Genomic DNA, 24682 nt, shown 5'->3' with positions numbered 1-24682 from the left:
TATATATACAATTTATAATTCTTTTAATAGCTTTCTGATAATTTTTATAAGTTTCTAACTTTGATGAACAGACCAACCACTTTGAAAATAGAATATTAAAGAGGTAGGTAAGGAGAAATTGGCAACTAAGAAAAAGAATTTCCATAAACAACACAAAAAGCAGAATACTTGTTATTTGAATCAATATCTACCTCCTTAATAATTTTTTGAAAAATAAAAATATCTAACCTGGCTTTATAAAATGATGCAGATGATGAAGTGCCAATAGCTCCAAATCCTACACCAACAGCTAGTCCTTCAGGAATGTTATGAACTGTTATAGCAATAATAAGGAGCAATATCCTTTTCCACTGAAGTCGAAGGTCTACCTGAGGAAGTGTAGGATGCCTGTGCCGACTCTGCGTTGTCACTCTTCTTCTCGTGATAGTGCCAGTTCCACCTTCAACACTGATATCTGACACTGAAAAATTAGAAAAATGAATCATATTTTAAATGATACAACTGTACAATATTATCAAATAGTACAACTTCATGAAAAATGTTTTTATTACATATGCTAATGGATCAGAGTGATTAAAACTGGCAAATTCTAGAAAATATTTAGCTGGCTGCTGAGCCTGTCCAACAAAGACCTCATGAAGGAAGCTTAGAAGAGACAAAAGAGGTCCATAGGATGGCAACACCAACTGAAGTGGTCATCTTTTAGTAGTCAGTTGAAGAAGTACAATAAATGGCCTCAGGCATCATTGAATTTTGGTTTCATTTTTTTAATAGAGTATAGATTATAAATGGAGGATTAAAAAATAAAGTAGTAGATACACCCCATACCATACAAAATATATTAAGGAATTAATATGTTTAACACTAAAATATTAAATGATAAAAGATATTTTAATTATATATTTATTAGTTGACCATATTAATAATGAAGGACCACCTGGTGGTCAAGAATAATTACATTTAATAGGAGAAACTATTTATTGAATGCATATGTTTTGGCCTACATAGCAGGCCTTTGAGAGGGCTACCTAAAAAGCACAAGATACGACAAAGGTGAAAATGCTGCATAAGTAAAAATTATAGAACATGAGATGATAAGAGATTAACATCCTAATAAAGTAAAATGAAGGAAAATGTTAAATAATAAAAGCAATAAAAATAAAACAAGATAAACAAAGATACAATGACGAAGAAAATATTGTAGAAGTATAAAGAATGCCTTATAAGACTTATACTTCTACAAACGTCTTCTTTTTATCTTTTAACAACACACTATAGTAATGTTTTATTACAAACTCCTGTTTAATAAACATATTAATCTGAAATTATGAAACAACCTGAAGATAATGTATAAAATGTTTCTCTGTTTTAATGTAATTTCAGATTATACCCCTAAATAAATGAATTCTTTAGAAATTTGCTCTAAGACCAATCTTAGCTTACTCCTTTTCTATATGGAGCTTCATTAGCCCCAAAAAATAATTACATGTATTCCAAAGCATTCTCAAAATTATTCACCAAATGCCAAAATAGCTGATATGCAGTCAGAATAAAATTACTCTTAAATACAAGAATAGAGATCTAAATTAATTCATATCTTCTTTAGGTCATTCACCCCATTCTTAAAACCCTTTTACAACTGAAATAAGTAATTATAAAAAAATTACAACTCGCAAATAAAAATACAAACAAACAAAACATGTACTGCTGTTAATATTGCTAAATAACTGACAACCTGTTATATTTCGAAATACTATTGTTTTTCTATATTTATTTTTATCAATAAATAAACTATTACAATATGTAAGAAAGTATATTACATAAAATTGTATGAGGGTAAATCTCAAATCAATTATAAATATTGTACTACATTTTATGAAATATAAACATATACATAAAAAAATAAATTGTATCTTTATTTATCTTTTAACATTCTATCTGTTATATTATGTTTATTGTTAATCTTTTTTTTTTATTACTTCGGTCATTTTACTTTGTTCCTTATTCTTATCTCTTGCCATATAAAATTCTATTCTTTATAATCCTAAAATATTTTCAGCTTCAAATATTTTTTGTTCTTTGTAGCCCCAATGAAGGGCTGTGATGTGGACAGAAACGCCAGCATTCAATAAATATTTAAGTTCTATTATTTTTTGGTATTATTCTTGACTGGCACCTGAACCATCTTCTCCAAAAAAGAAATTTTTAACTATTTATTTATTTCTAACTATAAATTGTTATAATTGTTTAATATATATTGTTTGATGCATCAGGATGGAATTTTTTTTTTTATATAACCAGAACCAAATAATATTCAGGCCAAAATGAACATCCTCATGAGCAACGAGCCCTACCATCTGAGTTAATCAAAACCGAAAACTAATGTGGCAGCAAATATTCCTGTAAAACAGTATCTGGAATTCATTGAATTTGGAAAATTCTGTCAATAGATAACTAAGGATTCGGCATAACATATATTTGACTTAGGTGTTCTTCTCACCCAGGGAAGAATAAACACCCAAGCATTTATATATAGGAAGATGGTCAGGGTTGCGGTCAAAGGAGAAACAAAAATAGTTTACAACTATTTATTTTCCGACGTTTCGCCCCACTTTGTAGGGCTTCATCAGGGCTAAAAAGATACAAAAGAAACAAAAATAGTTTACAACTATTTATTTTCCGACGTTTCGCCCCACTTTGTAGGGCTTCATCAGGGCTGTTCAAAGCAAACGGGTGAACAGTCAGAAATGTGAAACGTCGGAAAATAAATAGTTGTTAACTATTTTTGTTTCTCCTTTGACCGCAACCCTGACCATCTTCCTATATATCAATTTTTACGGTCATCTATATATACATATATACCCAAGCATTTATGCTTTAGCATTTTTACATTGATTTTACATTAATAATTCATTTATCAAATTGAACAAAGCTCATAACTGTTTTGCCAATAACATCGCTTCCATATTACATCACATAATGCAATAGCTAAAATATTTATAGAAAACAAATTTCAAAAGCAGCATAAATCTTGAATTAATGTTTCATATAAGTAGTAAATCTCATTCTTTTTGTCTAATAATACTCGAATGTTTATTGACATTCAAATGATTATTACGCTATACTTGGACTATATGTAATATGTTATGTACAGTACTTGATAGTATAATATTTGTTTCAAACCATTGAAATGATGATTTCAAATTCATTATATGGTCATTTATAACATATTAAATATTCCAAACTATTATTATTAATGGAATGAAAAAAATGTTTCCTAATTAAAAAAAAAAATTATTTTGTTTCTTCATAAGCTAATAAAAAGTATATTTCAATGTACAAAAAACATAATTTTTAGAAATTACAATCATAATAATACATATAAATATAAATAAACAATCCAATATTTTAATAATATCTAAAATTAAAAATTAATAAATAATTTCAATAATTAATCATTCACTTTCCATAACCTGATTGATCATCAATAAAATACTACAAGGAATTTAGCTCTATAGTAGTTAAAACGGATTTGGATCCACACTTCTGAACATGCTTGCAGTTACTACTGTGAAATAATAATGTTAATCTTTTACATGACTTCTTATCACCCATAAGCAGCCAAATGGCACCAGAGGAATCATCATAGAGTATTAAAGAACATAACTCCGACTAATTTAATACAACCATAACTATATTTAAATCCCATTTTATTAAAGATACTGAGCTACGAAATTTAACCCAACCATTAAATCCTCATGCATAAAATATCATTTCATATACAAACAAACCTGATTATCTTCAATATTACTTTCCAATCTATTTCCAATAATCCTCTGAGACATCTGAAAAGAAAGCGGCTAAGTGACCCACTTGCATTAACAGTTAGTATACTGCAAGCTATCGGTTGTTATTTTCTTGTGTACAAAGCATTTATATATTTTAATTTAAAAAATATTAAATAAATTATAAATCAAAATTAAATAGCAGATTTCCCTTCATTTTTTTTTCTATACCCCAATAAAAAATTAATAATAGCAATAAAACAGCAAAATTAAAGAACAAACCACAACATGCCAAACAAATGAATTTAACAAACTTTTAAACTATAATAAAATCAATAAGCATACATTATATACATAAATTTATCATGAGTAATAACTTCTTATATTAAAAGGGCTCTTTGCAAATAACAAGATCATTACATTACATTAAAACAAGCAACTATATAAGCCTTTAATTCATTCAAATGAATAATTAGATTATATTTATTTTATGGTTAATTTTTGGTTAGAAGCACCTGCTAAATGATCACTCTCTAAAACTACTTTCTGGACTATACACAACTAATATGAACTACTTAATCAATAATTTGGCAGGCATACCTAAATCATTATATACCTTAACTCATATTTTCATTTTGTTTTGTTTACTTACTTAATACCATCCTTTTTTACTGCAGAGCAGAATGAGCAACTCGTGTTTCATTCAATTAATGATATTCTTTTTATCAATCAGAAACAGTTTAATAAAAATTACATCAATACTATGATAAAAATTATTTGATGAAATTTATAAGTTCAGAGTTGAATTTGAAAAAATTAATTAAATTAGATATGAAATATATTCAATTAAAAAAAAGTTGGGGTAACTAAATGAGGCACTGTGCCCCTATCTCCCGGGCTCAGATTTGAATCCGGTTGTGAAAGATAATTATTGCTACACAATTATTCATAAATAATTATATAAAGATAAATTTTCAGTATAATAATTATTTATCCTTTTATATCAACCGTAGATTGACCCTAGAGTTGGTGGATCCTCCTGGGGTACACCCACCCTCTATAAAATCTGGTGGTTGAGCGCAATCTTGACCAAATCATCTCCTTTCACAAATGCTGGTTCAGAAACAGTACTCCTTTACCAAATACTGAACTCAAAACCCTTCATGGATTGTAGTGATAGTTTTTTTGTTTTTCTATTATTCGAATAACAATTTGAGCACATGTTAAATAGGGAGGCCAAGATGCAAGAGTGCTGGGTTTGTAAACAGATTGAGTGGTCAGTTAATAATGGTCCCGAGAGATGAATCTTGACCCTCTCACTCCCACTCCCCTCCCTATGACGGCGAAAATTTTCATAGTAACAAAAGGAAACAAAACGGACCAAAAGAGTCAAATACAGCTTCTTCCACCAACACCAGTAACCAACATTAGGTTAAATGAGATTACAAAAATATTAAAACGATCATTAAATGAAGAAAATTGTTATATTTATTTCTAACAATACCTGAAATTGAAAAAAAAAAAATCCCTACTATTGCTGGTGGTAACACTGTATTCTTTCCAGTTGACCTATTAGAAGTATTTATATCTTTGTACTAAATGAAATATCAGCTTAAAAAAAAAAATCTTTATTTATCATCTTTATTATTGCCCTCGTCTCTTTCATATCTACAGACCCATAAGTAAAATAAATTATAACAATAAGGAGACTGTATTGTGTTAACATTAAACTAAAAATGATATGCTAGGCAAGAAGAGCAGTGCCTGATGATCCCTATTCTGTGGCTTTTAATATATTCTTCAACTTCCATCTTCATTTTAGTCTTCTTAAGTTTTCTGGGATGACAGTTATGGCCATTCATTCAATTATTATGCTCTAGTCAATATTTAGTATTATGAAAACATTTATAGTAAGTTTTACATGTTTATAATAGTCAACATGTGAGAAATGATGATTAGAGTGAAGTTATCATTTTTTTTTAATTTAAGATACCATGAGTATAGAATTGTTTCGAGGTTTAACGATTCAGGTCATTCTCCATTTGAATGTTAATCACAGAAGTGAACTCTGTCCGTTTGTGGAACTGTTGGGAAGTCAAAATAAATATCATTGTGTTTATAAACATGATTTTGTATACAAAATTTCTTTAATTTAGTCAGTACTAATTGTGACCTAATTGGAAGACATGAAAAGATAAACAACATTATAATGGGAGCCTGATTTTATCCAATTTAAATTTATTTATTTTAAAATTTCAATTAAGTCTGAACCCAGAAGAATAAAATAAATAAACAAATGAAATTAATTCAAGATAAACCAAACAAAGTCCTTCAATACAGAAAAATTGTTAATAAATGCCTACCAAAAATACAAAAGTATGAAATCATATATCCTTCAAAACCAGAGTAAAAAAAAAAAAATGACTGTAAACTCCTATAAACTGTTCTCAATAGTCTTTATCCAACCTGAGTGCTTTTTGAGGCATTGTTCCACTTCCCAAACGAATCAAAATATCATTTTTAAGTCAGGAACTGTGCTTTACAATAGCTAACTTAAGTTGCTGTAGGCTTGAATATGGCCTCCACTGGCTTAAGGGAAAAAAAATCTGTAAATGAAAAGAAATATATGGGTTATTCTCTAAAAAGATGTAGTTTTGTGCACGTTATCAACATCTAAGTTCATAGTTAAGAACCACAGAAATATAAGCAGTGTTTATTTTTCTTAAAGGAATAAATATTGTTTTAGAGCTCGAATTTGTAAATTTCTGCTATTTATATTTTTAATCAAGCCTTAAACTAGCCGTTTCTACAGTGACCAATGAGACTTCGAGCTAGTACAATAGATAGTATGATCAATTTTATCAGATAGATTGATGACTCAAAATTTTTAAATATTTTCTAAAACAAATATCTGTAATCATAGGCTAACTAAACCAGAAGTACGGTGTGGGACGAGAGAAAATAGGTGTGCTTAAGAATAGTCTGTTCGCATTCTATAAGTGAGACTGAGGGAAATTTTGGAAGGAAAACTCTATAAATGGTAATTCTGGTTACCTCACCTTTATATTCATCAGATCAAATTTTGATATGCAGTTACTTTTAGAATTAATTTTTACCTTTACTCTACTTATATGAATTATCTGTGACATATGGGACTTTTTTTTAAATTTCTCATTCATCTGGTTCTCATTAATCTCTCTTCCCGGTCTTTTTACTTTGCAAATAAAGAGATGTTATTAATTTATGAGTATCGTTTTCACATAAGAAGTGGAAATACTTCATTTTTCCGAGCATTAAGTAGGCTTCAAGGGAAATAGCTAGAATGCAGAAACTAAAATTATTCAACTTTATTGAGTAAGATTATACAAAATTTAATATTCTTTATTTCTTTTGTTAAAATTTTTTTACAGTTACACTTTTAAATATTTTTTTTTATTTATTCTTAATCCAGAATTTTGTTCTATTAAAACTGTGTTCCTAAAGAAAATTATTGTTCCTATATTATGTTTGTTTATATTCTGATTCATAAACCAGTTAACCTAGTCTGCCTTTAACCAAAACATTTTTGAAGGGGAATACTATCATAAAACCAGATGAGTACTTATTCATTCAAATTTCACAACTCTATTTTGAAGGATCTGACATTAGTACCACTCTACAGCGAAGGTTATTTTGTTCACAGCCTCCTAAAATTAAGATTTAGTTACAAATAAATTGGAAATACAAATAGGAGAAACTGGTAATGATTTTTTTTTTTAATATGGAGAGAAATACATCTTTTCAGAGAATGGCTCACACTTCTATCTGAAATGTCATTACTCATAGCATTCAAAGCTGAAAAGTATGTTATATTTGTATTAACCAATCTTTTGCTGACTGGAAATATTTTAAATTACTCTTGCTATTATTTAACTTCAAGTTTTAATTAATCATAATCGGTTTCACAAGTACTTTTACATTGATTCTAAAATACTCTATAGGTATTGATTATTATATTGCAGTTATTCAAATTGTATATTACACATTTATCAAATCATATCATGTGGTTACACATTTATGATCAGGAAGTAAGAGAAGAAGGCAAAAATGGAACACACATAAAATGTGTAATATTGAATGTATGCCAACAATTTAAACAACAGGTTTTTTATTAAATATCTTTTTTCTATTGTAAGAAAATGGTCCGAGAGCCCATCAAGAAAGGTACAAAAATATCAAAAAACCATTTATTAGAAACCGCCGTTCTGCCCCACTTTGTAGGGCTTCATCAGGGCTGAGTCTAGAAAGGAGAAATGCTGCTTTACTAATTTTTTTTTTCTATTCTTGACCGCCGCCTGGACCATCTTCCTACAATCATTACATACGGTCAACTGACAATCTTGCAACCTTTTTTCTATGTTTACTTTCTTTTCTAATTCCTGATTTGTTTCATATGACCCGTTATTTATTATTTAAGAGGGCAAATATAATTGTAACAAGTTGATTTTTTTTTTACTATTATTATCGGAGCACTATTTCATATTAACATTAATAAATAATAAATTAATAGCATTGTAAATTATTTACTAATTAACAGATAAAAATAAATACAAGCATAGATCTGATTGAAGTGAACATCAAAATTCATAACATCATTACAGTCATTAAAATAATATCTAAGAAAAAAAAAGTGTGGCAATAGAAATATGACCAGCAGTTTTAATCCTTCTTGACAGCCAGACTGGATAATGAGAAAAGAATGCAGGATAATCAATTTATTGCAATCACGCTTTCAGAAAATCTACACTCACACTAAATTCAAAGAATGAAATTCTTAATTGCGCTATACTACTTAGAATCCTCAAATGCAGGTGTTTCTAAAGAAAAATTACTATGATAAATATCATCCATAAAAATATAGATAAATTAAAATTAACTTCAATGCAGTTAAAATATTACTGCTAGAGGCTTTTATTTCTGAGCAAATAAATGGGAAAGCAAAAAGCCCTTGTATTGGTAATTAAAATTGGTAATTTCAAAGTTGATACCTTCAGTGTTAGGGTCTATATAAATAGAGCTCTCGCACCTATGCCTATGCAACCCATCAGTCTTTTTGTCATTATCATCCTTGTAACTGGCTATAACAAAAATGACAAAAACCAATAAAAATTGGTATTGGTGTTTTTTTTTAAATTAATAAGTTCATCCAATTCTAGTTGAAATATAGAAAGACATCAAACTTCTGTGAAAAAGAACCATCAAAAGAAAAAAAGACCTCCCTATAAACATTAATTTTTTAATAACTTTTTCATTTTCAAAATAAATGACTAAGTGAGAATGATTTAAAAAATCTTTATCATTCTCTTGTCATTTATTTAATACTTTAATAATGCATGATTAGGTATAGAATACAAAATAAATTAGTTATGAAAGATAAAGATATTGTTATAATATGTTGGTTTGAATTAGAATTGTAAGCAAATGTTACAAAAAAATCAATAATTAATCAATCTCTAAATCAAATTGGCGCATCAACAAGGATTTCATGTAACAAAAATTAATCAAATATAACTAAAATATTTTTAATTGGTTTTCTTATCATAGCTTATTTGACATATTTACTAAGCAACTCTACCTAGCGTACTATTGAAAAGTTATAATTAAATTTTAGCAGTAAACTAAACATAGAAACTACCTTAAGAATATTAATTTTAATGCTACTAAAAATTAAAAATTGTTAATTTTATGTTTCTATTTATAAATTAATAAAAATTCATTCTTTAATTTTAAATATTAAATTAAAGTATCATCATAAGGAATTCAAGATTAACAGAAATAAGGCAAAGTCAACCACGAGATTCATACCAGTGGCTTATAAGTGATGAGCTAATTTTATAAAGGGATTAAAATTTGTAAAAAAAACAAAAAAGAAAACATTACAACAATGATGAAGAATATAAATAATTCAAATAAATCACTAGATAAGGGTTATTAATAACAGTGAAAAATTAATGGTTATTAGATTAAAAATCATTCAATCTATATTGCTTCTATTAATTGTGACAGTAGAATCAGATCAGCTGACACTATCTAGAATAGTACTAATCAATTATGGATTTATCTATTTTCCAATATACCATGGTTTCAAATTTAAATTTTATTAATCTAAAGACTATTATATTACTGTAATAGTCTCATTTCATATAAAATAAAAAACAAAGTAAAGAAAAATGAATAGAAATTATATCCATTCATTACAGAAATACAGTGGAGGGTTAATTATTTCTGACAAAAACAAAACCATCCTAAGGATTTTTGTTAACATAATAAAAGGATTATATATATCAAATGAAAGATTGAACCAAACTATACTAAAATAAAACAGAACATATGAACTACCAACAGTAATCTCATAATAAATTGGACAGCTACAGAACTAAGAGATATCTACAGCCCTACTTAATAGAGACCACCTCAACCAAGGGACCTGATAGGATAATACAGAAAATACTTGATGGACTTTTATGCAGACTTGGATCATATTGAATACTTTTAAATACATAACTCAATTACTAACCCTATAAATCTGGGAGGGCGGTGGCACTGTGGTAAGGCACAATGCTACTAACTACAAGAACCCGGGTTTGAATCCGGCTGGCCAGATAATTATTTTCTGTTACACTGCAGCCATGAGTCAACCCTATGGATTATGAAGGAACCCTCTTGAGATCCACACAGCCTCATTAAAGAGGGTACTCTGAATTGGGGAAAAATCTGGTGGTTGAGGGTGATCTCAACAAATCACCTCCTCCTATAACCGTTCTTCTAAAAACAGTGCTTCCTTACCAAGTACTGAACTCATGACCATTCATGGGTCGTAGGCGTTCACATTATATAACCAATAAATCCATCTTTTCATTTCAATTTTTGTTGGCTTTATTACAAATTTCCTAATTCATTTTTTTTTTTTTTTAAATCAGGAATTCAATATTCCTACTCTGATTTTAAACTACATTCTTTTTTTTTAAAGTAAAGTTTTGAGTGAATCTTGTAGTGCGATGTAATTATTATTTGTTATTAATTTTAAGAACTTAAAAAGAGCTTTGTAAATCTATTATTCAAAGCATTTATTTTTTAATCTTAAAACTAACAATAGATAATAAATGCATCAAATTCAAGATTAACTTAATTTTTTTCTAAGATACAGAGTTGGGCAAAAATTAGCTATAGTTGAAAAAAATAGCTAAAATTGCCATGGATATGACCCTTATTCATGAATGAACCATTAATATCGTATCCATGGCAATTTTAGGTATTAGTTTCAACTACAGCTAATTTTTATCTATCTCTGCTGAGATAGCTGCACGTGTTTAAATGATTATTATGTTCACCACAAACTATTAAAGCTTATCTAAGAAAACTAAGAGAGCTGAGCTAAGATAGATGTCTAATAAATATTTTTTTCCGCTAAATTTCAGTACCCTTTTTTGACCACCACCCGGACCATATCCCTTCACAAAACTAATATATTATATTTTATTTAGTTCTTATTTTGTAAAAGTTATATTTCAATAATTCATGATGGCGGTACACTTAGAAATATATGAACTCAATGCAGAACTATCCCAACATGAAAAACAATAAAATTATCCTAAACTGATTTGTACTAAAGTATCAACTGAAATTGGCCTATGTCAATCCCGGATTTTTATAAATCATTTTTTAAATTCTTTCCTGTACTTAAAATAAAATCAAAAGTTTAAAATTCAGAATGGATTACTGAATGAATCAGCTTGTATTTTACTGAATAAAGTTAATACTGAAATAGTCAAAATATTTTGAGTTCAATATTTTTATCATTTAAAGTATACATACTGGAGCATTTATAATCAATATTTATAATTTTTAGGCTTATTTTTTTTCTTTTTTAAATATTAGTATATACATTAATAAATTGAACAAAATGTTTTTATTTCACCACATCTTCCTCCAATAGGTATCTAATTTTTTCCTCTGTTTTTTAAGTAACAGTAGGCATCAGAAATGAATGAATGATACCAAATATTATCCTCTTGCTGTGGAGAAGTAAAATTCAATAGAAAAAACTAATAATCCAAAGCATAATTATGTTATAATTAAATAACCTACAGATTTTATTGTAATGTCGAAATAATAATTCACAATTTACACTAGTTAAACAATTATTTATTTAAGAAAGAGGATAAAAAAACAGGAAATACAGTGAGAAATTTTGCCAAGGATAATTGTCACTTTTGAAAACCAGATCATCCATCAACTCTGAGTTTGGGATGCTGTTTATGAAATCAGCAGTATTGAGACCACCTCATTCCCTCATTTTCAGGGGTACCTACATGTAGCACTACTGACCTCCACTTGTCACTTCTTGCAAAATTCCAGACTGGTGAAATTTTCAGTGATTTTGAGGATTGGAGCCTAGTCAGTCTCATATCAATTTTATCAGATTCTGTCCAGTACTTCCATTTATGCGTCCACTAACATATTTTTCTCAGTACACCTATACTTCAAAAATGACCCATAGGATTTGGCACAAATTTAGAGGAAAGCTGTGGATCGGTATAAAATGGTGTAACTATTTCATCAGATTCTGTCAGCTACTTTCACATTACCATGCAAAAAACTCCTTTCTGGATTTATATATATTCCATCAATGCCTTTTTCCGTAGATGTTATAACCAAACAACAAATGTTTAACCTTAAAATATGGGTAATAATCTAGCCTAATAGGAATTTCCAGAAAAAAAAAACGATAATTCCTCTAACATTTAATTACTAAAGCCAAATAAGGATATTTTATTTACAAAAATATTTTCTCCTTGGGAATAAGAAAATTGAGTGTTTAATAAAATAAAAATTTCTATAAGAATTGTATCAGATATTTGGTGAATGCATCATCTTTCCTATAATTTCCTTTACCTTTCTTTTATTTTATTAGACGCCACCAACAATTCAGAATTTTTCTTCTACATTAGAGTTTATCACGATTACTTATCCATTATTTTCTAGTTTCATATACACATCTGTATAATTATATTTGTTGCATTAAAAATATTACAAGGAAACTTTAAATTATATCCTTCTACCGTCAAACAACTTTAAGACTATTACCTTATCTTATATAGAGAAGATAATAGTCCAAATGTATGATGGTGGAAGAATAGAATTTTAATTTTTTTTTTTTTGTAATATTGTAAATTTTAACTTATAACAAACAATATCATTTATGGATTTAAGAAAGAAATAATAGAAATTTGAGACTGATTAATCCTGATGATGAGAAGCAATCGAAAAACATCATTATTTTCATAAAATACCCAATATAAAGAAGAAATTTTCTTTCATTAGAGAAAATATTGTTTTTCTCTATAAATTTATACATTCATTAATGAAATTTATAAATTCAAAGATAATATACAATGAAAAGAAATAAACAATAAAAGTAAAACAGAAAAAATAAAACACAATTTTAAAATATAGTAATTTTCAGAATGCATAATTTTTATAAAAACTAATAGTTTTGCATTACAAATATTAAAAATTAAATAAAATAAAAAACCTCCAGATAAAATTTAAGCAAATACCACTCAAAATAAGTAGGACAGGCGTCATACCAGTAAATTAATTTATGACCTTCTTGTTGTAGTAGATAATTTTTTAATTAAATTTTACATTGAGGCAAATAATTAATTTCAAATAAATTGCAAAAAAATATTTTGATTACAGTGACATAACATAAAATACCCAAGTACAAGAAGAAATTATACAATGTTTTCGATTTCAAAATAAAAATGTAGTACTGTTACAACATAAAACTCAATTCAATAGGCATCCAAGAATGATTTGCAGAACAAAAGGTAACATAACAAAACGTAAATAAAAGATAAATAAAGGATTTAATGGTATAAGTTGCATTACTAAAAGATCATCCGATCTTTTAGTAATGCTACAAAGAAAATAATTAACAATTAATAGGAAAGACATTATTCAACTAAAATAAGAATTTTTACCACCATAACAAACAGTGAGAAATTACTTACTCATAAAATAATTTTAACATATATAAAAAAAAAAAAATTAATGAAAAGACATTTATTATTACAGAATGTAATAAAAAATCAACCCAATGATAAGATGATAAGAGATATATCCAAAATGTGGTAAGCTACGTTGTTTATCCTTTAAAGAATAAAAAATATTCAGAGGGATAAAAAACTGATAAAAATTAATAGATATTTCAATGTTTATGTCATCTAGTTTTTATATTGAAATTCTTTTAACCATAGTCAACAATCAGATACCAATAACCCGATTTTATAAGATCTCACACAGTTTTCTCAAAATCAAGATATTTCCATAATCATGATGGTCTCTAAGAAGATATTGCTTCTTTGACTCAATATTTGAGCAATAAGGGAATTATGAAGCTTATAGTGCATTGGAAGAAGTATGTAAGAGCCAATAAAGCATATCTAGATCAAATAATAAATTCTTATACTAAAACCTAATATATTATGCGATACTCTATAGTTTTTGTATCACACCAAAATAAAGTACATTCTATAATTGTGTTTTAGAAATTAATACAAAATTAAAAACATTGAAACAAATTTTATATTACCCATGTATTCATTCATAAATTATTCATTAATGTTAAAATTAATAATTTGTACATTCATTAATAAATACTTCTTTTTCCAAAATTCTTTCAATTTAACAATGAACCAAATTTTATATGTTTCAATAAAACAGTCAGCTTTATCTTAAAGAATAATTTTTCATTAAAATAATATTAAAAGTAAATCTTTGTTCCAAAATTTCAAAATAATTGCAAAAAAAAAATGAAATTTTATTCTGTTAAACAAAATTCCTTTGAATTAATTTTGATTTTCGAGTTAAGAAATGAAAATCTAATTGAAAGTTATTAACAAAACCACAAAGCTGTAAATCACTTACACAACTTATGAAATAGTAATTGATTTTCGTCAATTCCAATAAATCTAATAACAAAATTACAGCAAAAATATAGGTTCTTTTAAATAACTCATTTTTCCATGAATTAAAAAATATATGTAGAAATAGTTGTGAGGTAAGATAACTGATGATTATTAATGTAGGGCAGATAAAAGAATGAATAGTTGATCCTTTAAATAATAAATGTCATATACCAAAGAATGGAATCCACAAATCAGAGGAAGTGAAATACTAATACAAGAAAAGTCTATTCACACAATAATCAACAAATTAACACATTTAATATTCATCAAAAATTATTCAGACCCCATTTTTTAATATAGTAAATAATTTATTTCTGAATATGTCATTATTAACTAACAAATTATTTTTAAAAATTTACAGTATTATTTAATTAATTCATTAAATGAATTAGTAAAAGTTTTCTAAACAAATTTCAGTGTAAGAATGGTAATTTCAGTGCTGAGCAAACTTCTATTAAAATTAATTATTATTAATTTATCTCACCATCTGACCTTCACTACTTTAAACAAATTTTTATCATCCTATTCTGCCTTCTGAAAGCTGGATAGGAGAATAAAATAGTTATATAACCCACAAATAATAGACTTTCCTTAGCAAATACAGCAATAAAAAACATTTTAATCCCAAACCAGTGTTAGTGATGAAATGAAATACTACTTATAAAAAAAAAGTTTTAATTGAGAATTCATATATACCTAGTAATAAATTGGGTGATTCAATACCCATTTTTGAAATCAAAACATCAGCTGCAAATGTGAACGATGCTCCAAGAAGAAATCCAAGGCACGCAGGAATAAATGCATATTGGCCTTTCGCTCCATATACATTGGACTCCTTTGCCATTTCAATAGCAGGACCGAGCAGGGACCAATAAGATGCTGCCGTCATTACACCAGCAGCAAAGCCCAAACTTGTATCCAATAATCTAGGCTGGAAGAGAATAAATCAACAACTATAAAATATTAACTCATTAATCTCATAAAATACAAAGAAAAATAATCAAATTGATTTTAATATTTTATTCTAAAGATAAAAAATTAGCTACCTGCGTTCCTCTAAAGAAAATAACCATCAAAGCACCAGCAGCAGTAACAGCCCAAGTAAAGCAGGTGCCTAATAGGGCTTGTACAATGGGTTTGTATTCCTTAATCATTTTTCAATCTCTATTGTAACAATACTGAGCCTAAATTTCGATTAAATTCAACTGATAAAAGGGTAACACCAAAATAGGGCTATCCCAACAGAACCTTTCTGTCAAGATGTATAAAACAGATTGTCGTTCAAAATAAAAGGGACTAAATCCATGGGTTATTATCCTATGGATTCTTATTCAAAAATGCAGCCAATTCTTGACATATTCATATCACAGACCTTATGCACTCAAAATTGTAAAATGTACCTGTCGGCGGTTTTTGAACTTTATTCAGATATATACTGCCAACCTGATAATGCATTCGTTTTCCAGGAGACTTGAACAAATATTTACGACATAGATCACGTTCCAAAGTTGACACTATGACACTCACAACCTGAGTTAAAGGGGCAAATAAATGAAGAGTTACCGTTGAGCCAGGTTAGAGAGCTAAAAGAAGATAACAACAAAACATTTGATAATGGGGGGGTTTAAATGTCTACAGAGCCACCTTTCAAGTTCCAATACGTCAGAGGTGTTGTGCAGAAGGTTCTTAGGAAGGTTATTTTAAGGTTGTTCGCTGGAAGGCCTTTTTGACATTTCTGGTAGATTATCACGGTTTTTTCTTAGTATCAATTTTAAATTTTATAATTTTATTAAAACCTTAATTGAAAAACTTTCTAATGAATAAGAACAATTTTGTACTATAAGTCATACAGCTGATATTACCACTCTGAACATATTATGGTGTGTACTGGGAACTCAGTAAACTATTAGTGGTGATGGTTTTCCTCCACCAATTATAACATTACTAATTATTACCTCTATAAATTACTTCATATTAGAACACAAATTGAAAACTTATTTTATTAATCAATGTTTGTTTTATTCCCTTGACTGCTATGCCTCATCTTGATGATTCAGTAATGGTTAGTTGTCTCTTAAAGCTTTGATAGAACCTTTTTTACTTGACATTATTTTAATATAAATTTTTTAATTTCCAGGCGCCCCTAATTGATGAAAATCCTGCACCATTTAGGGTGGAGCCAGGGAATGGTTATATTCTACCGTAAGATGAATTGCTCTTACTGCTTTTGGTTTTTTTCTGTATTTTAAAACTAATCGAAAAATGTTTGTTACAGCCATCCTGTTGTTACATTTTTTCATCTTGCTTTCCGAGGTGCTGCGATATTCTTTTATATAATATGCAGCTGGTTCAGTGACAGTTTTATATCGAGTTTTATTATTGTAGTCTTATTGCTTTCATTGGATTTCTGGACAGTGAAGAACGTTACAGGTTAATTGGAAACTACTCAATAGGTTTTATTATTTTGGCTGAACTGAAGGATAGTATAGTTTTTTACTTTGCAAAAAAAAGATACAGCTTAATTTATGATAAATGAATCTTTTTCTCATTGCTATCTAGTGTGTCGAAATCTGATCAAAGGAATTCATCCTACAGTTCAGCTCTTTTTGTAGTGCTCTAATTTACCAGAATGATCATTTTATTACTTTTGCCATCAATATAGGTCGAATAATGGTTGGATTGAGATGGTGGAACTACATTGATGATGATGGTGTTTCTCATTGGGTATACGAATCTAGGAAGGTATGTGATTTCCTTATTTCATTTATTTTGTTTTATCATGCTTCTATATCTCTGTAACTTGTAAATTAGCAATTTTTTTTTTTTATTCCCCTCCTAATAATTTTAATATCTGTTAAATGGAGAATGATGTCACGCAACAGACCAACAGAGGAACAGAGCTCGTTACCGTTTTATTGGTTTTTGTGTTAGGTTACTTTTTGTAGCCGTAGTTTGTGTAATTGTACTACTCGTAGTTTGTGTTTTGATTGTGTTAGTGTTGTTTTGGATGTTTTTAAAACTAATAAAGAAATGGCTGACAATAATAATAATGTAATGATAGTTGTCAATTAGCTAATCTTGATTCTCTTCCTTATAAGACAGAGAATCAACAAGGCACTCAGTGGCCAAACTTTCACACAACTTCTACATTTCACTTACTTTAGGCATTTTTTAATGAATTACTTTAATCAAAACTTAGAATTAAACAATAACATGAAGTTTTGGAAGGAAAGGTTGTAAAACAAGTTGCTAAAAAACTCCGCTAAGAACTCTTATGCATTTGATATAGCTTTAAATAGGGCTCCTCACAATCCTATATTTATAACATTTAACGTGGTAAAACATTTTATATTTAACAAAACATCATGAATACCTCTACTATAGGTTCTATTAGCAACATGAATTGGGGTGGAGGGAGGTAACAGCCTGGGGGCTTCTGTGTTTATTCTAATAAGAACACAATTTTTGAATTGTAACCAACTAAAGTAGAAAAACTCTTTCTCTTAAATATCATTATGGTACTACATAATAACTTAATAATTGATTAACTTAAAAGTTTTATTTTTTAATGTTAATTAAATTTATTATTAATGAGGTGTAGATAGTTGACCGTAGATTAATGATTAGAGAAGTTTGTTGGGGGTGCGGTCAGCAAAGAACAACATAAATAAACAAAACCAGGCATAAAATAAATAAATATAGTTTTGTTTATTTATGTTGTTGTTTGCTGACCGCACCCCCTGACAAACTTCTCCAATTAATAAATTTATTATTGAAAACTGAAAGATCATAGTTACTGTTTTTAGTCATGTCTCACGATGTTAATTAGAAAACCGAGAAACATGCAGACATAGCAGGTTACCTGAAGTAAAAGGGATCCTAGGAATCTTAAAATGGCTTATTGCTTTAAGATTTTGGAAATGACTCAGAAGTTTCAATAAGAAATCCATGAAATAATAAAAAATCAAAAAAAAAATCTAAAAACAAAATGAAGATTCCACCAAAAAAATATTTTATTCCCCTTTTTGTGAAAATTGAAATTTCAGTGGAATCTTGTAAGGAATAAAATGTACTATCTAATGGTGAAATTGTTTCCAGTAATCTTATATTATACTTTAGGTCAATGGTTCTCAAAGAGGGTGCACTTTCTCACAATATTAAAAAACAAACTAAAATAAAAATAACGAATATACAGCACATCCTAGCATTTTTCTCTTCTTTTCCTACATATTTTTATTATTTTTTTTTACCTCAACAATTGTGCCGCAAAATTCTTTAACCCAGGAAGATTGCTGTGGCAAAAAGGTCTTGGGAACCACTGCTTTAGGTAATTTTTTTTTTCATTAATTTGTAAAATTGGTTAAATCAAATTGTAAAATTTAATTATGTTTTTCAAAAAGAAACAAAGCTTCAATTTTCTTTGTTTGGATTTTTTGTGACTTATTTTTCCTTCAAACGCTAAATTCATGGCTTCTAAATTATACTCTTTAATTTTTACCAATTGGAATCCTCAATTATCTTGATCCACACCTGTTGGGTCAGCTTATTTTTTTTACCTTAAGACCTAAAATTTAGTTAGATTTATTCAAATTTATTTTTAGACATTAATTTATATCCTATTTTATTAAACATGAATTGGTTTTGAGGTTGAGATATCCTCTGGGGAACACTCATTATCTATTAAGTTGGTACCTGGATTCGTAAGTGTGGTTTTTGGGGTGAGAATAACCTGTGATTCAACATGAATATGGATGTTACCTCATATTACAGTATGAGAAATAGAACCTCCCTATGAAGTACTGAACTTAAGACCCTCAGTCAGATCCTGTTTTTATTCAAATGTAATTTATTAAGGATTGGCTGATTTTACAACTCTTTAACATACCCACTGCTTTGATTTTTATTAAATCATGAACTGTGTTTGTTATTTTATTCAGGGCTGGATTTAAAGTTTTCAACTCCCAAAAGTTCATAACATCAACTGAAAATTTTCTCAATAAAATATTTTTTATGAATACAATTTTTATTCAAACGCATATTGACATCATTTATAACTTTATATGACTTTTGTTAACTTATCATAAACATTCTTTTTTTAAGTCTGCACCCTTAAGCCAAGGCCTAGTAAGTCTTAAAGAAAAATCCAGTCTTTATTGTATCACAGAAAATGTTTTATAATTATTTTAGTGAAATACTTTAATAGTTCAAATAGGTGGACTTAGTTGATTTCCAGAAATCTTTAATCATTCAAAACTATTAATTCTACTTTTTAAAATGTTAAAACAATGATCATGCTGTTTTTCCCATTAACAATTATTATGAAGACCTATTAATTAATGTATTAACCTTTTGTTCCTCTTAAATTTAATTAATAATTGAATCTATGTCAGCCATATTTATATCAATTACGGTACATTTCATTTTTTTTATCTTACTTCCATAAAAATTAATATATAGTTCTAGGCCTATACATAATTATTATTATTTTACCATGTGAATATGAGAAATTGAAATTTAATACCTTTTAAATTACGAAGATAATTTATTCTCATTTTGTTTAAGCCATTTGCATAATGTAGAATTTCATTTTCAAAGTATGATGTAGTTGAACAGTTCTGCCACTACCATAAAAGTTAATAACATCCTGATGAAGAGAGTTCAGCTATGACCAAGGCAGGTTCACCGTGCCCCCTCCTACTAAATTGTTAAAACTAGCACACTAATTCTAAGAAAGTCACTATATCAAATTAAATTGAAAAAATAGTCAGGTATTGCAGCGTTTTAATGGATTTTCGATCTAGCGGAGGACGTAGTCGTTTTGAAAAGAAAAAAAACTAAATATTTCAAAAGGATTTTAATATAAAGTTCATAGAAAAGTTGAAAAAAGCTTATCATTGGGTTGATTGAGTGTGTTTCCTTAGCTACCTGTTAGTTCCAATTTTCTTTATTCAGAGTATTTAAATTAATAATAAAAGCTATAAATTTCAGGAGATGATTAAAATTCCAATTTGTTTTTATTTGTAAAAAAGACCGAATTTTAATTTATTTATCTAACTGTTTTAAAGGCTAAATGCTGTTTTAAAGGCAAGCCACCCATCCACATGCTCGCGTGTCTGAGTTCGCCATGCTTGGCCAACATGTGGAGGCCCCTTTAGACAGCAAAGACCGGTTTGGCGGGCTAAGGCATTTTTTCTCGTACACAGATATTACTTTGTCTTCATAGAATTCATTAATCGAAAATATCATTGGGAGCGCGCCAATGAGAAATTTGTAAGTAACAAAATTCAGAATGTCATCGATTTACCAGCTGCATTTAAAATAATTATGAAGTCATTTTTGAAAGCAGCGTACTTTTATTTTTTGCAAGATTTTTCTTTGAAAAGAACGTATCCCGAGTTCAAAGAGGAAAAGTTGTAATCGAAACTGATTCCGTTACAGGCGCTTTTAGTGGTAATTGTATAATTGAGTGGGTTTACCTTCTTAATACCGCGGGGCCCTTAATGACCCCACAAACTTTTTCCAGTGAAAAAAAAACAATAATTTTTGAGTCGCTCAACGACTTCTTCACAAAACTATCTTGAACTACCAGAGTAAATCCCATTAAATTTACTGGTACAACACGTTACACTCTTCCTTATTTCCTAATAAAAAGTCTATTGGGATTCCGGAGTTACATGGTATTCGCCCTATATGGGTTTCTGCAGAATTATTCAGATTCACCTAGACTGTGCATTGAACAAATATTTCCTAAAAGTACTTACCTAATATGTGAATCATACCAACCAGAGGGCGATCGTAGAAACAGAAAAATGCAACTTGTGGAGATAGGCAAAAACTGGAATTGGTTCCTGTGGACAAAACTGAAATGTATGTCTGCCCACATTGGGCTTCAATGTAGTAGACGTTAAAAGCAACTGAGAACCTGTTACAAAGATATAGTGTCCAAATTATCTTTTTGGAGCAAGCATGACTGAAACGAGGTTTTCCCATATTTCAGCTTATCTCAGATTTTATGACATATATACTTGACAGGAGAGAGTGAAAACAGAGAATAAACTTGCTCCCATTCGAGAAGTGACTGATCTTTTCATGTCTTACTGCCAAAAATACTACAATACAGTATTTCACGTAACCATAGAATGAACAGCTAGTTCTGTTATGAGGAAATACAACATTTAGAGTTTACATAAAATTCAAAACTGCAAAGTTTAGGATGAATGTATGGGTGATGTGTGACAGTTATGCAGCATACTTTAAAACTGTGCAAGTGCGCAACAAAGGGAGCAGGAGACACATTTATCAAATTGGTCTGCTAATATACTTGCAAGAGACAAACCAGCAAACGGCCAATGGTTTGGTTTATGAATTGGATCAATATAGCAGCAGTAAATGAATTTGTTTTTTGAGAAAACACACTCTGAGTGGAAACAAGGTACTTACAAAAATGGTGCTTGTTTCTGCTGACTGAATATTAGATAAACCAGCCATAATGAGAAGATTAAACTACCCATCATTTCTAAACACTCAGTCTAAAAAGCATCTAGAAATGATAAATAATGTCTTGGAAACCATTGAGGAGAAGAATAGTGCTGGTAAGGAAATGGACATGGAAGAACAAGAAACCTCTGAACCATGTGCAACCATATAACAAGAATGGAATATTAAATTACGTTTTTTCTTTCTAAATATTTTTAAAATCCATCCCTTATATCCATTTGCCATTTATTATTATTAATAAGATGGAATGGTATCACCAGGATTAATAAAATGTATAAATTCTATTTGTTTTTTTTTGTTTGTTTCAGACTAGTATTAAGAAGGTTAAGAAAAACAAAAAGGAAATTTTTTTTTTTTAATGTATAGTAATAACAGAGATGAGGAAAATAATAAAAAAACAAAACCTTGTTGATAAGACACATCCTTTATGATGGAATACTCCATTATCACTGTAATATACCTCTTTTTTTTGTTTGAGAACCTCCCTTATAATATTAAAGGGCATTGTTATGGGAGGAAATAAAGAGGGTGTCATCCCTCCTAATTATTTGAAAATTTGATGAGTTTTTCAGTACCTACCTTAAACTGCGAAAATTGTAAAATATCACTCCAAGAGATTATTATATTCAAAATTGCTTATAAACTTTATTTAGAGGGGTAAATTTTCCAAAAGAGTTAGGAAATAGGGCAGAGTTCAGAGAATACTCTGGAAATGCCTGTTAAGTTGAAAAATCGGATAATAATATTAATTTTATATATTACTAAAAATGATGAGTTGGTGTCAAGAAATGATTTATTGACTTGTAAATGAGGCTGTATTATATAGCTTTAATATGACAATTTCTAATCATTTGTAATGATGCATCTGTGCATTATTAAAATAAACTTACAGCATTAAAAAATTAAGTTAAGGTGATCAGAGTTATCATAAATGATTTCAATTAGCACATTAAATTCTTAATGAGTCATATGGGAAATAACAGATTACATCCTTTTCATTTTTCTATTGTTTGAATGAAATAAGATTTCTTTATAAGTATGCCATGGTTGGCTTTTTATTTTATTTGATTATGAAAGTTTGTTTTTATTTTAAGGAACCTGAAAGAAGTATGATGATAAGCGGAACGGAATCTAAAATTTTTTGGGCTGGCCTTTTTGTTTTTCCATTTTTTTGGGGCCTCATGTTTATTGCTGCATTCTTCAGTCTGAAGTTTAAGTGGCTTGTAAGTATAATTAAAACTAATGGAAAATAATGGTGGAGATATAATCAAGGGGTGCAATCAATAAGTAAACACAACACTAGAGTTAAACTTCTTTTATTGGACATTTTGGTCTGAAATTCAAAATTAAGCCTTCATCAGGTGCAGGTTCAGAAATACTGGATCAAGAAAATAATATCAGCTTGATCCTGGCCTCTTTGCCCTAATGAAGAGCTGGAATATCAGCCTACATTACAAGCAAGTTTTATACTTGCTGATTATTTTCTCTCATACTTCCTTGATGATAAATATGAAAATCAATTATCATTGAATCTTCATTTATGAATTATAAAGTAACTTACCTTCATATTTATGATGATGTAACAGTGTGTTCATTTTTTCAATCAATATTATGATGCTCTTGAGGATGAGGAAAATCAACCCCAAAAAATTAAAACATAATGTGTGAAGAACCAATAACCACATTAATAAAATTTTTAGTGACTTCTAAGTAAAAATGAATTATGAGGAACTGTATTGGATCTATAATAAACACCTCTTTAAAAATTAATTAGTTGTTACACTGGTACAAATTATAAAATATTAGTATTATATTTTTGATTGTTTCAGGTTTTAGTGATAATTGCCTTAGCTTTGAATGGATCAAACGTTTTTGGATATCTTAAATGCAAGTTTGGTAAAAGTGACAAAAGTATTCATGAAACTTTGACTTCAGTTACATCTGGCTTTATTAGAGATCAAGTTGTTCAAAATGTAATTACAGTCATAATTAGTGTTGTCGATGAATAATTCATTGTTAATATCAATCATAGACAATGTTTTCATGTTTATATATAATTTTTCTGTTGTCTGTTTAGGTTTGGAATTCTACAATGAACCCTCAGTCAGCAAATGCACAACAGAACCCCCCACACCACATAGTGTAGTTAAATTTGCTTTTATTGACTCGATGAAAATCATGTATATAATTGCTGTATGTTATACATTGTTTCCATTATTTAATTATTAAGCGAGTGAAAGATTATTTCTAGGTTTCAATATTTGTGATTTAATTAAATAAATTAAGAAGTTGTTTTAATTTATAATTTATATATATTAAATTTATAATATATATTATTTAAGGGTATTTTTCTTTATGTTACCCATTTTAAATGGATCCTAATCAAGT

At 28.5% G+C, this 24682-nt stretch overlaps 2 protein-coding genes across 4 annotated transcripts in view; one reads left to right on the top strand and one right to left on the bottom strand.

Annotated features, from left to right (window-relative positions):
• The window catches only part of Zip48C (Zinc/iron regulated transporter-related protein 48C), a 203349-nt gene extending 187366 nt beyond the window's left edge, over positions 1 to 15983 (bottom strand). Inside the window, exons 1-4 of one of the 2 annotated variants that reach the window (XM_014415762.3) lie at positions 15844 to 15983; positions 15494 to 15728; positions 8813 to 8902; positions 229 to 460 (exon numbers count right to left, since the gene is read on the bottom strand). In XM_014415762.3, coding sequence (XP_014271248.1) covers positions 229 to 460; positions 8813 to 8902; positions 15494 to 15728; positions 15844 to 15951 — 665 coding nt within the window. In that variant the 5' untranslated portion in view covers positions 15952 to 15983. The remainder of the gene's footprint in view (positions 1 to 228; positions 461 to 8812; positions 8903 to 15493; positions 15729 to 15843) is intronic. The other variant, XM_014415763.3, reaches the window with a different exon arrangement.
• Positions 15984 to 16539: 556 nt separating this feature from the next.
• On the top strand, positions 16540 to 24640 carry LOC106677693 (uncharacterized Golgi apparatus membrane protein-like protein CG5021). Of its 2 annotated transcripts, none has more exons than XM_014415768.3 (7): positions 16540 to 16677; positions 16935 to 16999; positions 17073 to 17227; positions 17460 to 17539; positions 23389 to 23517; positions 24124 to 24267; positions 24372 to 24640. In XM_014415768.3, exons 1-7 carry the CDS (start codon positions 16675 to 16677, stop codon positions 24438 to 24440), a joined length of 645 nt encoding a protein of 214 aa, XP_014271254.1. In that variant the 5' UTR covers positions 16540 to 16674; the 3' UTR covers positions 24441 to 24640. The 2 variants fall into 2 exon arrangements, with proteins under 2 accessions (XP_014271254.1, XP_014271251.1); XM_014415765.3 differs by lacking the exon at positions 16540 to 16677 and adding an exon at positions 16720 to 16859.
• The last annotated feature ends 42 nt before the right edge of the window (positions 24641 to 24682 follow it).

Source organism: Halyomorpha halys, unplaced genomic scaffold (genome assembly GCF_000696795.3).
Source record: "Halyomorpha halys isolate HHAL.00 unplaced genomic scaffold, Hhal_1.1 Scaffold106.1, whole genome shotgun sequence".
NCBI lineage: Eukaryota > Metazoa > Arthropoda > Insecta > Hemiptera > Pentatomidae > Halyomorpha > Halyomorpha halys.
Note: the sequence above shows the minus strand (reverse complement) of the source record. Positions and strands in the feature narration are given on the sequence as shown.